A 14334-nucleotide genomic window follows, 5' to 3' on the forward strand; every position below is an offset into this window, starting at 1 on the left:
TTACTAGCCAGTATAATAACGTAAGAAAAAGAAATAAGTCATCCATATTTGAAAGAAATAAGGCTGTCTTTATTTTCAAGTGTGATGATCATATATGTAGAAAATGTGATACATATAAAAAGATGCTGATGAGTTTAGCAATGTTATTGGATGCAAGATCAATATATAAATATCAATTATATTTGTATACACTAGCAAAAATTGAAAATTTTTATTTTATTATTGTTATGGCTGGCCCTTTGTATCCCTAGGGTGCCCAGTTTGAAAAAAAATTTTTAAGAAAGTGTCAGTACTGAACATGTACAGACATTTTTCTCTATCATTGTAATATAACAACTATTTACATAACATTTACTTTGTTTAGGCATTATAAGTAATTTAGAGATGATTTAAAGTACATGGAAGGATATGCAAATGCTTTGCTGTTTATGTAAGAGACTTGAGTTCTTGTATTTTGTATTGAGTGTGGTGATCTCAGGGTCATTTCCTCCAGAGATACTAAATGTCAACTATAAATAATTACATATACATGTATAAATACACACATGCGCGCGCGCGCGCGCGCGCACACACACACACACACACACACACACACACACATCCCTCTATAAGTAACAAAACATCTGAAACACTTAAGGATAAATCTATTAAGTGTTCTGCAGGATTTTTACACTGAAAACTTCAAACATTACTGAGAGAAATAAGACAGTCTGTGGAAAAATAAACTGTGTTCTAATTTTTTTCTCAGATTGGTCGATGTCTGCCTCCTATAGTAGTATGGCCTCATATTCGTATCTCTTCCACAAAATTGTGTGTTATTTTTTTTTATTTCTGGCTCTAGTGTGACTGTCTTTTCAACTCTGTGTAGTTATGCTAGATATGATTGTTTCTGGGTATCAGTGATGCAGAATTAGCATTAAGCTTTTCAAGGTATTTTTGATTTTGAATTGGAGATGATTTGGATTTAAATACTTAATCCCTCTTTGTATTATCTGGGGATTATTGTGGTATCTAAGTGAAGAACTTTGACCAGAATGATCAGTCTAATCTGTAACATGATTTATTGTTGACAAATACTTCCAAATGATTCAAGTAAAGGCTTTTAAAATTATGTTTTGAATTCACTTATTCTTATGTTGTAGTACTTACTAATTTACTGTCTTTTTCCATTATATCTTGATATGGATATTTTTAACTATGTAGAAACTAACATCGCCTTCAACCTCAATCCTGGATATAATTGTTCCAATTTTTATGTCCACAAAGAATCTGGCATTATAAAGAAGTAATTGGAGATAGAATAAAAGATTTTTAACCATAAAAAAATCAATATCTTCTTTCCCAAAGGTTTTCTGACATACCATTTCTTACTGACTTGAGAAAGTATTTAATCCTAATAATGCTAGATTTCACAGAGTGGTTCCAGTCATATGTCCATGTTTCATTTAATGCATATTTTACCTTTCCTGCCCTGCCTTCATTAAAGAAAGGCAGAAATGAATGAAGAATTAATGGTTCCTGCAATATTATTTATGTTAATAAAAATCACATAACAGAGATCCAGATAAAGAGTCTTAGGGAACATTTCACATTTCAATATTAACTCTATTGTTTATTCTTTTGTAGTTTAAAAATTTGTTATGGGTGCATTATAATTATACATAATATTGGGATTTGTGCTATATATTCATACATGAACACAAGGTAACAATATAATTTGGTAATTTTGTTCCCAGTACCAGCGCTTTCCCTCCTCTCTGCCCTTTCCCTGGACCCTTTCCTCTATTCTATTGATCTGCTTTAGATTTTCATGAGATTGTCACTGTATGTAAACATCTCCCCACTTCTCTCCAGCTCCAAGACAGAGAGAAACATGCAGCTCTTCCTTTCCAAGTTTAGCTTATTTTACTTAATATGTTCTCAAGTTCCATCTGTTTTCCTTTAAATAACATAATTTTGTTTTTCTTTATGGCTAAATAAAACTCCATTGTGTATATAGTCCATATTTTCTTTGCCCTTTCTTCTCTTGAGGGACACCTAGGCTGGTTTTATGACTTGGCTACTGTAACTTATGCTGCTATGAACATAGGTATGCATGTATCACATATGTATGCATGTATGATGACTTTAATTCTTTAGAATAAATATTGAGGAGTGGTATGGTGGGTCGCATGGTGGTTCCATTCCTAGTCTTTTGAGGAAATTACATACTGATTTCCATAGTGGTTATGCCCACCAACAGTGTAGAAGTATTTCTTTGCCCCCACATTATACTCCAGTATTTGTTATTATTTGTACTCTTGATGGCTGCTGTTCTAACTGGAATGAAATGAAATCTCAGTGTAGTTTGATGTGCATTTTTCTAATTGCTAAATATATTAAACATTTTCTCATTTACTTGTTGTCCATTTGTATTTCTTATTTTGACAGTTCTTTTGCCCATTTATTGATTGGGCTATTTGTATTGAGTACTATTATTATTATTATTTGCATTAGCTCACTTGGTAGAGTGCTTGCCTTCCATTCCTAAGGCCCTAGGTTCAATCCCCAGCACCACACACAAAAAAATAAAATAAAAATAAATAAATAAATCCTTGGTTATATTAGAGTTACCTATTCAGTTTTTTTTTTTTTTATTGTTGGTCGTTCAAAACATTACACAGTTCTTAATACATCATCTTTCACAGTTTGATTCAAGTGGGTTATGAACTCCCAACTTTACCCCGTATACAGATTGCTGTATCACATCAGTTACCCTTCCATTGATTGACATATTGCTTTTCTAGTGTCTGATGTATTCTGCTGTCTGTCCTATTCTCTACTATCCCCCCTCCCCTCCCCTCCCCTCCCCTTTTCTCTCTCTACCCCTTCTACTGTAAATCATTTCTTCCATTTGTATTATCTTGTCTTACCCCTCCTTTCCTCTTATATATCATTCTCACTCCCTTTCCCTCCCACCTCTCATCCCTGTTTAATGTAAATCTTCTTCTCAAGCTCTTCGTCCCTACCCTGTCCTTGTTTACTCCCCTTATATCAAAGGGGTCATTTGGTATTTGTTTTTTAACGATTGACTAGCTTCACTTAACATAATCTGCTCTAATGCCATCCATTTCCCTCCAAATTCTATGATTTTGTCGTTTCTTAATGCAGAGTAATATTCCATTGTGTATAAATGCCACATTTTTTTTATCCATTCATCTATTGAAGGGCATCTAGGTTGGTTCCACAATCTTGCTATCGTGAATTGTGCTGCTATGAACATCGATGCAGCAGTGTCCCTGTAGCATGCTCTTTTTAAGTCTTTAGGGAATAGACCGAGAAGGGGAATAGCTGGGTCAAATGGTGGTTCCATTCCCAGCTTTCCAAGAAATCTCCATACTGCTTTCCAAATTGGCTGCACCAATTTGCAGTCCCACCAGCAATGAACAAGAGTGCCCTTTTCCCCACATCCTCTCCAGCACTTATTGTTGTTTGACTTCCTAATGGCTGCCAATCTTACTGGAGTGAGATGGTATCTTAGGGTAGTTTTGATTTGCATTTCTCTGACTGCTAGCGATGGTGAGCATTTCTTCATGTACTTATTGATTGATTGTATGTCCTCCTCTGAGAAGTGTCTATTCAGGTCCTTGGCCCATTTATTGATTGGGTTATTTGTTATCTTATTGTCTAATTTTTTGAGTTCTTTGTATATTCTGGTTATTAGGGCTCTATCTGAAGTGTGTAGATTAAAGACAGAACCCTAAAGAAAGACATAAAAGAAGACCTTAGAAGATGGAGAAATATACCCTGCTCATGGATAGGCAGAACTAACATCATCAAAATGGCGATATTACCAAAAGTTCTCTATAAGTTCAATGCAATACCAATCAAAATCCCAACAGCATTTCTTGTAGAAATAGGTAAAAGAATCATGAAATTCATATGGAATAATAAAAGACCCAGAATAGCAAAAACAATGCTAAGCAGGAAGTGTGAATCAGGTGGTATAGCGATACCAGACTTCAAACTATACTACAGAGCAATAGTAACAAAAACAGCATGGTACTGGTACCAAAACAGGCGGGTGGACCAATGGTACAGAATAGAGGACACAGTAACCAGTCCACAAAACTACAACTACCTTATATTTGATAAAGGGGCTAAAAGCATGCAATGGAGGAAGGATAGCATCTTCAACAAATGGTGCTGGGAAAACTGGAAATCCATTTGCATCAAAATGAATCTGAATCCCTATCTCTCGCCTCTCGCCGTGCACAAAAGTTAACTCAAAATGGATCAAGGAGCTTGATATTAAATCAGAGACATGGCGTCTGATAGAAGAAAAAGTTAGCTACGATCTACATACTGTGGGATCGGGCCCCAAATTCCTCAATAGGACACCCATAGCGCAAGAGTTAACAACTAGAATCAACAAATGGGACTTACTCAAACTAAAAAGTTTTTTCTCAGCAAAAGAAACAATAAGAGAGATAAATAGGGAGCCTACATCCTATTCAGTTTTTTTTAACATATTATTTCTTGTAATGAACTAGCCCTGGAAAATACTCTTGTTAGTCTCATAGAATTCTGCCTTGATAAAGAGAAAACAAACATTCCCTGCTGTGTTTGTTGGAAACAGGAGCAGGCATTTCCTATATCTTAGAGGCATATGGTGCTAAGATTTTATCATACTTTCTTATAAAGAGCCAGGAAACTTTCTCTGCTTAAAAATGTGTGTTTATAAACAATAGACTTACAATGAATATTCCCATCTGTTAGGTGAACATAATTTGTATTGGAATTCTGGTAATAGGTGTAAGACTTTGCAACTTTTTTGGATTTTTTCCCTGGTGAGACATTAGACTAAAGAGATGATACAAAACAGCATATGCCTAATATTCAATTTTGTATCTGCTTCTCCCTGGTGTTTGAAAGCAATGCTATTTGTGTGCATTAGTACATAGGATTATTATAGAAATTCATAATAATTTAGATCTATTTTGGACACTGCAAAAAAGAAAAAAAGTAGACTAAAAACAATTATATAATAAAATTGCCCTTCTACTTTTTCAAATCTGTACTACAATGACCTATACTTGTATTATTTTTTTCTAAAAATTTGTGCTGATTTTGTTTTAACTGAATCTTAAAACTCTTCCTTATTAGAATCAGTATATAATAATCAAGCTGCTCAGCCTTCTAATTCTGATTTGTAATTTAAATACATGGAATTGACTCTCTGTGTTCAGTTTGATATTATTCTGATTGTCTTCATTAATTAATTTTGTTTGAGATGAACTCTACTTCATAACAGAATAATTTTTAAAGAAAAGCTCAGCAATATTTTTTTATCATTAAAGATTTTACAAATCTTGCCATAGATCTCAAGAACAATTTCAGAGGGAAAACATATTTTGATTAATATTTGCTTAATGTCAAATTACCTGTATTTTCTAAATTTTAATCACCTAAAATTAGTCCTATCAGTTCTTTTCTCAGAATAATTGGACCCTCTTGAATAAAAAGAATAGTTGAATAGAAATGATTTTAAGGTATGCTTGGAACTGAACAAATAAAGCATACTACATGCTTTAGTTTTTACCTCATTTTAAAAATGCTTCTCTGATGACAATTTGTAAGAGGACATATTTTTCATTTGTAGGTAACTATTACCAGAACATCATTTTAATAAAGGGGAGCATCACTGTGTTTTCTCCTCCTTTTAGGAATATAGTTATCATCTGATTTGATTTTAGCTCTTTCTCTTTCTCATTGTAAATACCTTTGTATATGTAAAGAGTATTCAAACCTCAAATCTTACTCTGTTTTATTTACATATTCAAAATTATTTATTTTATAAATTTTAGAGTATACATTTTATTATAATATAGACTAACAAAAAGTTACATATTTAGAAAGAAATTAGAAATCAACACAGAAAAAGCTACAGAAATTATATAAATACAGTTTTGAAAGACAAATATGTGATAGAAGAAATCAGGGGAGAAATTTAAGAAATTCTTAGAATCAAATAAGAATAGTGATAGAGGTTTATCGCTGTGAGTGCCTATGTAAGAAAATCAGAAAGATTCCAAATAAACAATCTAAAGATGCACCTCAAGACCCTTGAAAAAAAAGAATAAACCAACTTCAAGACCAGTAGGAGGAAGAAAATAATTAAGATTAGAGCTGAAATCAATGAAATAAATACTAAAATAACAAAACAAAGAGTTGGTTCTTTGAAAAAATAGATTGACACATGAGAAAGAAGAAATCATCATAGACATTGCAGAAATCCAGAGGATCATTAGGGACTGTTTTTTAATTTACACTCTAAAAAATTGGAAAACCTAGAAGAAATGGGTACATTTCTAGATACATATTCGGTGCCAAAATTGAGTAAATAAGAGATATAAAACCTAAACAGACCAATAAGTAGCAATGAAATAAAAGCAGTAATAGAAAGCTTTACAATAAAGAAAAGCCCAGGACCAGGTGGTATTTTATTAGCTGTATTTTATCAGACCTTTAAAAGAGAACTAATGCCAATGTTTCTCAAATTATTCCATGAAATGGAAAGGTATGGAACACTTCTAAACTCATTCTATGTAGCCAGTATCACCATGATACACCAGATAAGGACACATCAAGAAAAGTCCAACAAATATCTCTAATGAAATTAAATGAAAAAATCCTTAAAAAAACATTAGCAAACCACATTTAACATATTAAGATTGTACATCATGGCCAAGTTGGTTTTATTCCAGGGAAGCAAATATGGTTTAACATATGCAAATCAATAATGTAATTCACCACATAAATAGAATTGATAACAAAAATCACATAGTCATTTCTCCTTATAAAAGGAGAAAGCCTTTGATAAAATTCATTATATATTTATGATAAAAATACTGAAGAAACTAGAAATAGAAGGAACTTAACTCAGCATATATGTAGTCTCATAAAGGCTATCTATGAAAAACCCAAGGCCATCATCATAGTGAATGTGGAAGAACTGAAAGCATTTCCTTTAAAATAATTTTTAAAAAGACAAGAATGTGCATTGTATACCCTTCCTGTTGTACTAGGAACTCTAGCTAGAGCAATTAGGCAAGAGAAGGAAATAAAAGGGATTTAAACAGGAAAGAAAGAAGCCAAATTATCACTGTTTGCTCGTGATATGACCTTGTGTTTAGAAATCCATAAAACTCCACCAGAGGACTAGTAGAGCTAATAACAAATTTAATGAAAACCAGGTTAAAAAATCAACATACAAAAAATCAATAGCTTTCCTTTATACCAGTAATGAATCTGCTAAGAAAGAAATCAGGAAAACGGTTCCATTCGCAATAGCCTCAAAAAAATTAAAAATGAAAATAAACCCAATAACCACCACCTAGGAATAAATATAACTAAGGAGAAAAATGACTTCTAAAATGAAAACTCTAGGATGCTGAAGAAAGAAATCAAAAAGACCTTAGAAGATGGAAATAATGCCCATGTTCCTGGATAGGCAAAATTAATGTTGTAAAATGGTCATATTAACAAAAGCAGTATACAGATTAAATACAGTCCCCATCAAAGTACCCATGACATTCTTCAAATAACTAGAAAAAACAGTCCTAAAATTCATTTGGTGGGGAAAAAGACTCAAAATAGCCACAGTATTTCTAAGACAAAAAAATGCAATGCTGGAGGCATCATAATACCTGACTTCAAATTATACTACAGAGCTACAGTAACAAAACCTGCAGACACATAGAGCAATGGACCAAAACAGAAGATACAGAAATAAACCCAAACTGAAACAGTCATCTGATCCTTAACAAAGGTGCCCAAAGCACACACTGGAGAAAAGACATCCATTTAATCAAATGGTGCTGGAAAACTGGGTTATCCCCATGGAAAAGAATGAGAGTAGATCCTTCTTCACCCTGCACAAAAGTCAACTCAAATTGGCTCAAAGACCTAGGAATTAGAAACTCTACACCTCCTGGAATAAAATGTAAGGTCAATAATTGAACATGTAGACACAGGCAATGACTTTCTCAATAGCACCCCTAAAGCTCAAGAAATAATACCTAGAATTAATAAATGGGATAGTACCAAATTTAAAAGCTTCTGCACAGCAAAAGAAACAATTAAGAACGTGAGGAGCGAACCTACAGAATTGAAAAAAAATCTTTGCTAACTACTCTTCTGACAGAGGATTAGTATCCAGAATATGTGAAGATCACACATACACACACACCAAAAAAAACCAAAAATCTGACGAATAGTCAAATGAATTAAATAGAAATTTTTCAAAAGAATACAAATGGTCAACAAATACATGAAAAAAGTTCCTAATATTTTTAGCAATTAGGGAAATGCAAATCAAAACTACAATGAGATTTCATCTCACATCAATCAGAATGGCAGCCATCAAGAATATAAACAGTAAATGCGGGAGAAGATGTAGAGAAAAATGAACATTTTATGCTGTTGTTGGGATTGTATATTAGTGCAACCATTATGGAAATCAGTGTGGAGTTTCCTCAGTAGACTAGTAATTGAACTACCATAAAACATAGATACACCACTCTGTGGTTTTTATCCTAAAAGTATTAAAGTCAACATACCATAGTGATGCATGCATACCCATGTTTATAGTAGCACAATTCACAATAGTCAAATTATGGAACCAGCATAGATGCCCATAAATGAATGGGTAAACAAAACGTGGTGTATATTTATATAAACAATAGAGTTTTATTCAGCCCATAATCAAGAGTGAATTTATGTCATTTGCAGGAAAATGGATGGAACTTGAGAGAATTATGTTAAATGAGATAAAACATATTCAGAAAGTCAAAGGTGGTATGTTTTCTCTTGCTTGTGGAAGCTAGGGAGGATAAAGGAAAAGAAAGATATAGGGTGGATCTCATGAAAATGGAAGGGAGACCAGTAGAGGAAAGGAACCAGGAAGAGGGAAAGGAGAAATACTGGGGAATAATATTGGCCAAATTATATTGATATATCATTTATATTGTGTGCATGTAAGAGTATGTAACGACAAATCTCACCAATTGTTGAAGTTCTTCAACAATTAAAGAAAATGTAAGACAACATTTTTTTTATGGTGCCCTTCTTTGCACATGAAGGAATGTGTTCTGTAAAACAATTAGGTGTTTTTTTCTTGGGAGATAGTTAACCTATCTAGTTACAGAACTTGGTGAGTTTGGAGGTAAGTATATACTCATGAAGCCAAGGTCACAATCCACAATGCAAGCTCTCTATCATCCCCCAAATGCCACTTTTTTTTTTCATTATTACTTTTGTTTTAAAATATGCAATATTGTATTGTTAACTATAAGCATTGTAAGCTCATTTGATCTCTGTGACTCTTTCCTCTTATGTAACAAAATCTTTGCTTCCTTTGCTACCTTCTTATTTACCCTCCTACTAGCTTCTGACAACCCCCATTCTGCTCTCTGCTTCTATTGGCTTAATATTTTTGGTTCATCTTACAAATATCATCATGTAGTGTGTGTCCTTGTGTTTCTCACTTATTTCCCTTAACATAATGTCCTTTGGGTTTATCCATGCTGTTGTGGAAATGGCATGATTTTCTTCTTTTTTAGACTGAATAATACTGCTGAATGTGCATATACCACATTTTCTTTGTTAATCTGTTGACAGATACTTACGTTATTTCCAGATCTTGACTGTTGTGGAACTGTAAATGACATAGGATTGCAGATACTTTTTTAAGATACTAATTCCAATACCTTCATATATGTACCCAAAAGTGGCATTGTGGGCTCAATGGTATTTCTATTTTTAATTTTTTAATGTTTATTTTTTAGTTGTAGTTGAGCATAATACATTTGTTTGTTTGTTTTTATGTGATGCTGAGGATCAAACCCAGGGCCTCGCTTGTGCTAAATGAGAGCTCTGCTGCTTAGCCACAACCCCAACCCTCTACTTTTAATTTTTTAGGAGTCCTTCATTCTTGTTTTCTTCAGTGATTAAACCAGTACACATTCCCACCAGTGGTGTAAAGGATACCCTGTTCTGTACAGCCTTACATCGTTTATGATGATGATGATGATGATGATGATGATGATGATGATATGTGTGTGTTTGTTATCAGGTATCAAACTCAGGGATTCTTGAATGCCACATTAGCACTTTATCACTGAACTACATACCCACCCCTTTTTATTTTGTTTGGAGACAGGGTCTTACTAAGTTACCAAGTTTGGCCTTGAACTTTCAATCTTCTTTTCCCAGCCTCCTGAATAACTGGGGTTACAGTCATGTACCACCATATCCAACACATTTGTTGTTTTTCCTTGTTTTTAAAATAGCATTCTAATAGGTGTGAGGTACCGTTTCATTTTATTTCTTTATGACTAATGATGTTGAGCGCCTTTTTATATAAATGTCGGCCATTTGAACATTATCTTTGGAGAAATACCTGTTCAGTTCCTTTGCCCATGTTTTAATTGAGTTCTCTCTTTCACTGCAGTTCCTTATAAAGTTTGAATATTAGCTGGTTTGCTCAAACCTTATTCTTTTTCTTATTGGAGTATTATACATAGTAGATGGGTTCATTTTGATAAAATCATACGTGGATGAAATTAATTTCAGTATCCCTTCCCACCCTTTTACTTCCCTCTTCCCTCCCCTAATTCTCATTCCTCTACTCTACTGATCTTTCACATGTTTATTTTTTGAATGGTTCTTTGTACTTACAAATAAAGGTGAAATTATCTCACAAATAACTCATAGTTGCTGTTAGTACCTTGGTCAGGGAAGGGTTGCTTAGATCTTATGTTACCAAAAATAAATGTTAGCTGAGCACCTGCTAGATGTGATGCCAATGCTGTCCAGATATGACCACTAACATTTTTTTTTTAATTTGGCAGGTATGTTATTCCATCTTTGCAGAAGCTTGATGCTGGATTTTACCGCTGTGTGGTGCGAAACCGGATGGGTGCGCTCTTACAAAGAAAATCAGAAGTTCAAGTTGCATGTATGTATTCAGTAGAGGGACCTGTGATGTTAACAAGACAAAGCAGCTGTGGAGAGCAAATCAAAATCATGTTTAGCCTTTGTAGGGACTAAGTTTATTGTTGGTTCAAGTCAAATGGAATGATTGTTGAAATTGGTGAGAGAGGAGTGAATGCTAGTGTGGCTGGCCAGGTAAGGGGCTAATGAGGCAGATGTCATGTTTTCTAATGGAAAAGGTTAAGGACCTCCATAAGGCATTGGGGAGGGTGCAATAGGGACCTCCAAAAGGCACTGGGGAGGGTGCAAAAAGGAATAAAATGACTTTTGTTTGATGAATCAGTTAGATGCTCTTATCTTGTATTATACAGAATTCAAAATGTTTTTAAAATAAAAAAGTTAAACCCATATACATCAAGTTTCATCAATTCATAATAAGTATTTTCCAATAATGATTTGTTTGAAATCTTTTTACTGTACTATGGAAAGTATCTGTGTCTCAGGTGTGAACAATTTTATAGCAATTTATTCTTCATTGAGCAGATTTATTTTGGAGAATGAAATTTTAAAAGTAACTAAAGGAGCGATCAGAATACAGGGAGCTTGAATTTTAATGTAGTCTTTAGGAGAAAGAGGGCAGTGAACTTGTCCTATCCATTTACACTTTTTTTTTTTGCGCTAATCCAAATTCTATAAAAAGCAGAATTGATCTAAAATAGTGTCTACTTAATATTTTGCATGGGCTACCAACATGTCTCTGTGTTTAAAAGTAGAGGGAAAATGTTCTGAAATTTTAAATTACATTTTAATTTGTAGATTTTAAGGAACACTGCAGAGCTCCTAACTTGGACTATGCTATTTTCTGAGAAGACAAGATTTCCTCATTGGTCATTTTGACCCAGTTAAGGCCTGAAACTTTGTATTAATATATAAAATAAAATAATATCTAGGACTCGGGATGTGGCTCACTGGTAGAGTGCTTGCCTAGCGTTTGAGAGGCCTGGGGTTCAGTCACCAGGTCTGCAAAATGAAAATAATCAAAATATAACAAAACTAATAGGATCTGGTTGTTTTCCTCTTCTACCTAAGTTCTGGTGACTGTATACAGTACTGATACTGTACATGTGCAGTTCTGTTTTTAAATCACTAGGCAGGCATAAGTTTTTCCTGACATGTGATGATGAAGTCATTCAGCTAAATCTGTCTACAGAATAATTCATAATTGTTATTCAATAGGATATTTGAAAATATAATAAATAGAGTACAGATCAATACCCAAACCATATTTGAGTAAGTTAAGAGCCTGGAATTTATTATAATATATTAAATTCTATTTTATACAATTGAGTTTGGACTTCTCCTTGGTTAATTATTTATGTCCTTATTTCTGCCCTTCATCTCTAGCTCTTGGATGTTCTCTTAACTTCCTTTTCTCCTTCCCTTTGATAACAAATTTCTCTTTACTTTAAAGTAACCATGGATATTTTCTTAATCTGATTCATTGGTTTGTTTTATCTTTCCCCAAATATTATATAATGTTACATCAAAATAATTTTTTAAAAAAAGGTAAAAATCTTACTGCAAAAAATATAATAATAATTGAATGAAAAAGGCATAGATAATACAGCTTTCTTAGGGAAAATTCCAAGTTAATATACATTTTAAAATGTAGTGTTTTGCCATATCTATGTTTGTACAGATTAATCTGTATCTAATCATAATATGGGTATTTTTCAAAAATTTCAAGGTACCATTTTAAAAATTAGCCATTTATATCTACATTTGAATTGCTGTGTTTTCCCCCGTTGACCTCATTTTTATGTTTTTAACCATTAGAACAAGAGTGACCTAAATTGAGTCAACAGTGAATAGGTAAGAAAACTCCTTATAAACTCCACACTAGTTAGAAAATATTGCTCCCAAAATACCTGCTAGGGAGGCAGTCACCCCAGAAATGAATAGGAGGAGAAACCAAGTGGAGCAAGAACTGGTGCTGGGGAGAACAGGCCTGAAAGATTTGGTAGCTGGGAGAGGTCCAGAAGCATTTTTTCACAGTTCCAACAGCTTTCTGACAACAGCTTCCTGTACCTCTAGGATAGTTTGCAGCATTTTATTTTAGTGTTGCAAGCAGTTGCGATCATCCTCTTTGTTGTTACAATAAGATAAAGGAGGTGTGACTGCAGAGTAATAAGCTTCTTGGCTACTTTGGAAGTGCTGGGCTTTGCCTCTTGCTTCTTTCCAGCCAGATCTGTGCTTGACAGTGCTGCACTTCGGCCTCGCCGATCTTATTGTTAAGCCTAGCATCATTGCCAACTTTACTGTAAAATATAGTTATTTCCATCTCCAACCTCTACTCCCCCCACAAATTGTTTTCTAGACTTAAAAAATCTAATTTCTCTCTGCAGATATGGGAAATTTCATGAATTCAGACCAGAGGAAGACTGTTTCACAAGGACATGCAGCAGTTCTAAACTTACTGCCCATCACCAGCTGCCCCAGACCTCAAGTGACCTGGTTTAGAGAAGGGCACAAGATTATTCCAAGCAACAGAATGTAAGTTTCTTTAAACATTAAAGCTTCAGATACAATTGATTATGCTCACTGGCACCATTTACATATTAAGTGAACCAATTAAGGTTACCAGTGACTTGAAAAGAATAGCCTTGTCTAGGAGTCCTAACTCAGTCCTTAATAAATAGCTATTTTGAGACTGGTTTGGTCATTTTTAAACAGCTTAAGCAGTGCCCATGTAATATTATTCTTCAGTATGTTGCACACCCGGAACCTAAAGAACTCCTGCCCACTCTTTGTAGCCCATTCTTTCTGTTCTTGGATGGAGTTTAAGGTGTCATGGTCATTCTTGAATTGTATCTAGCTTCTAGTTCTAGTTTAACCAGCCTGGTATTCACTTGTACAGCTGTGGGATTTCCCTCCTCATTTTATTGAGCCATGTTTGATACTACTTTCTCCGACGATAAAACAGTAATTACTGCTTATTTCTCTTTATCCTTTTATCCTACCATGACAGTTTTATTTCCTTTCGTCTAATTAGTGGCTCGCCCATCTATTGCAGAATAGTCATTTTGTGATTAGTTAAGCATTATTTCAAGGTGTTCTTGCCTATCCCACATTCAAGATATTTATCTAATGCCAGACAGGTTTTTTTCATTTGGAGCTTTAAGTGATTAAAACAAACATTTGGTATATATTTCATAACTAGACATTTTGCAATCTAAAGACAATATTCCAAATATAAAGGTTTCAAGGATGATAATTTCCAAGAGGATCATGAAATGCTGTAAGCTTAGAGTAAAAGTCAAATATTTGTACTGCCAAGTGGTTGCATTTACATAAAAATTC

The 14334-nt window shown here is 33.9% G+C and overlaps 2 protein-coding genes across 5 annotated transcripts in view; both read left to right on the forward strand.

The window, feature by feature from the left end:
* Positions 1-14334, forward strand: part of LOC144368757 (Fc receptor-like protein 3) — a 611935-nt gene that overhangs the window by 184978 nt on the left and 412623 nt on the right.
* Positions 1-14334, forward strand: part of LOC144368452 (protein sidekick-1-like) — a 270988-nt gene that overhangs the window by 85077 nt on the left and 171577 nt on the right. For all 4 annotated transcript variants that reach the window (XM_078027329.1, XM_078027328.1, XM_078027327.1 and 1 more), the window contains exons 3-4: positions 10893-10999; positions 13380-13527. In XM_078027329.1, the coding sequence (XP_077883455.1) occupies positions 10893-10999; positions 13380-13527 (255 nt within the window). The remainder of the gene's footprint in view (positions 1-10892; positions 11000-13379; positions 13528-14334) is intronic.

Source organism: Ictidomys tridecemlineatus, chromosome 11, assembly GCF_052094955.1.
Source record: "Ictidomys tridecemlineatus isolate mIctTri1 chromosome 11, mIctTri1.hap1, whole genome shotgun sequence".
NCBI lineage: Eukaryota > Metazoa > Chordata > Mammalia > Rodentia > Sciuridae > Ictidomys > Ictidomys tridecemlineatus.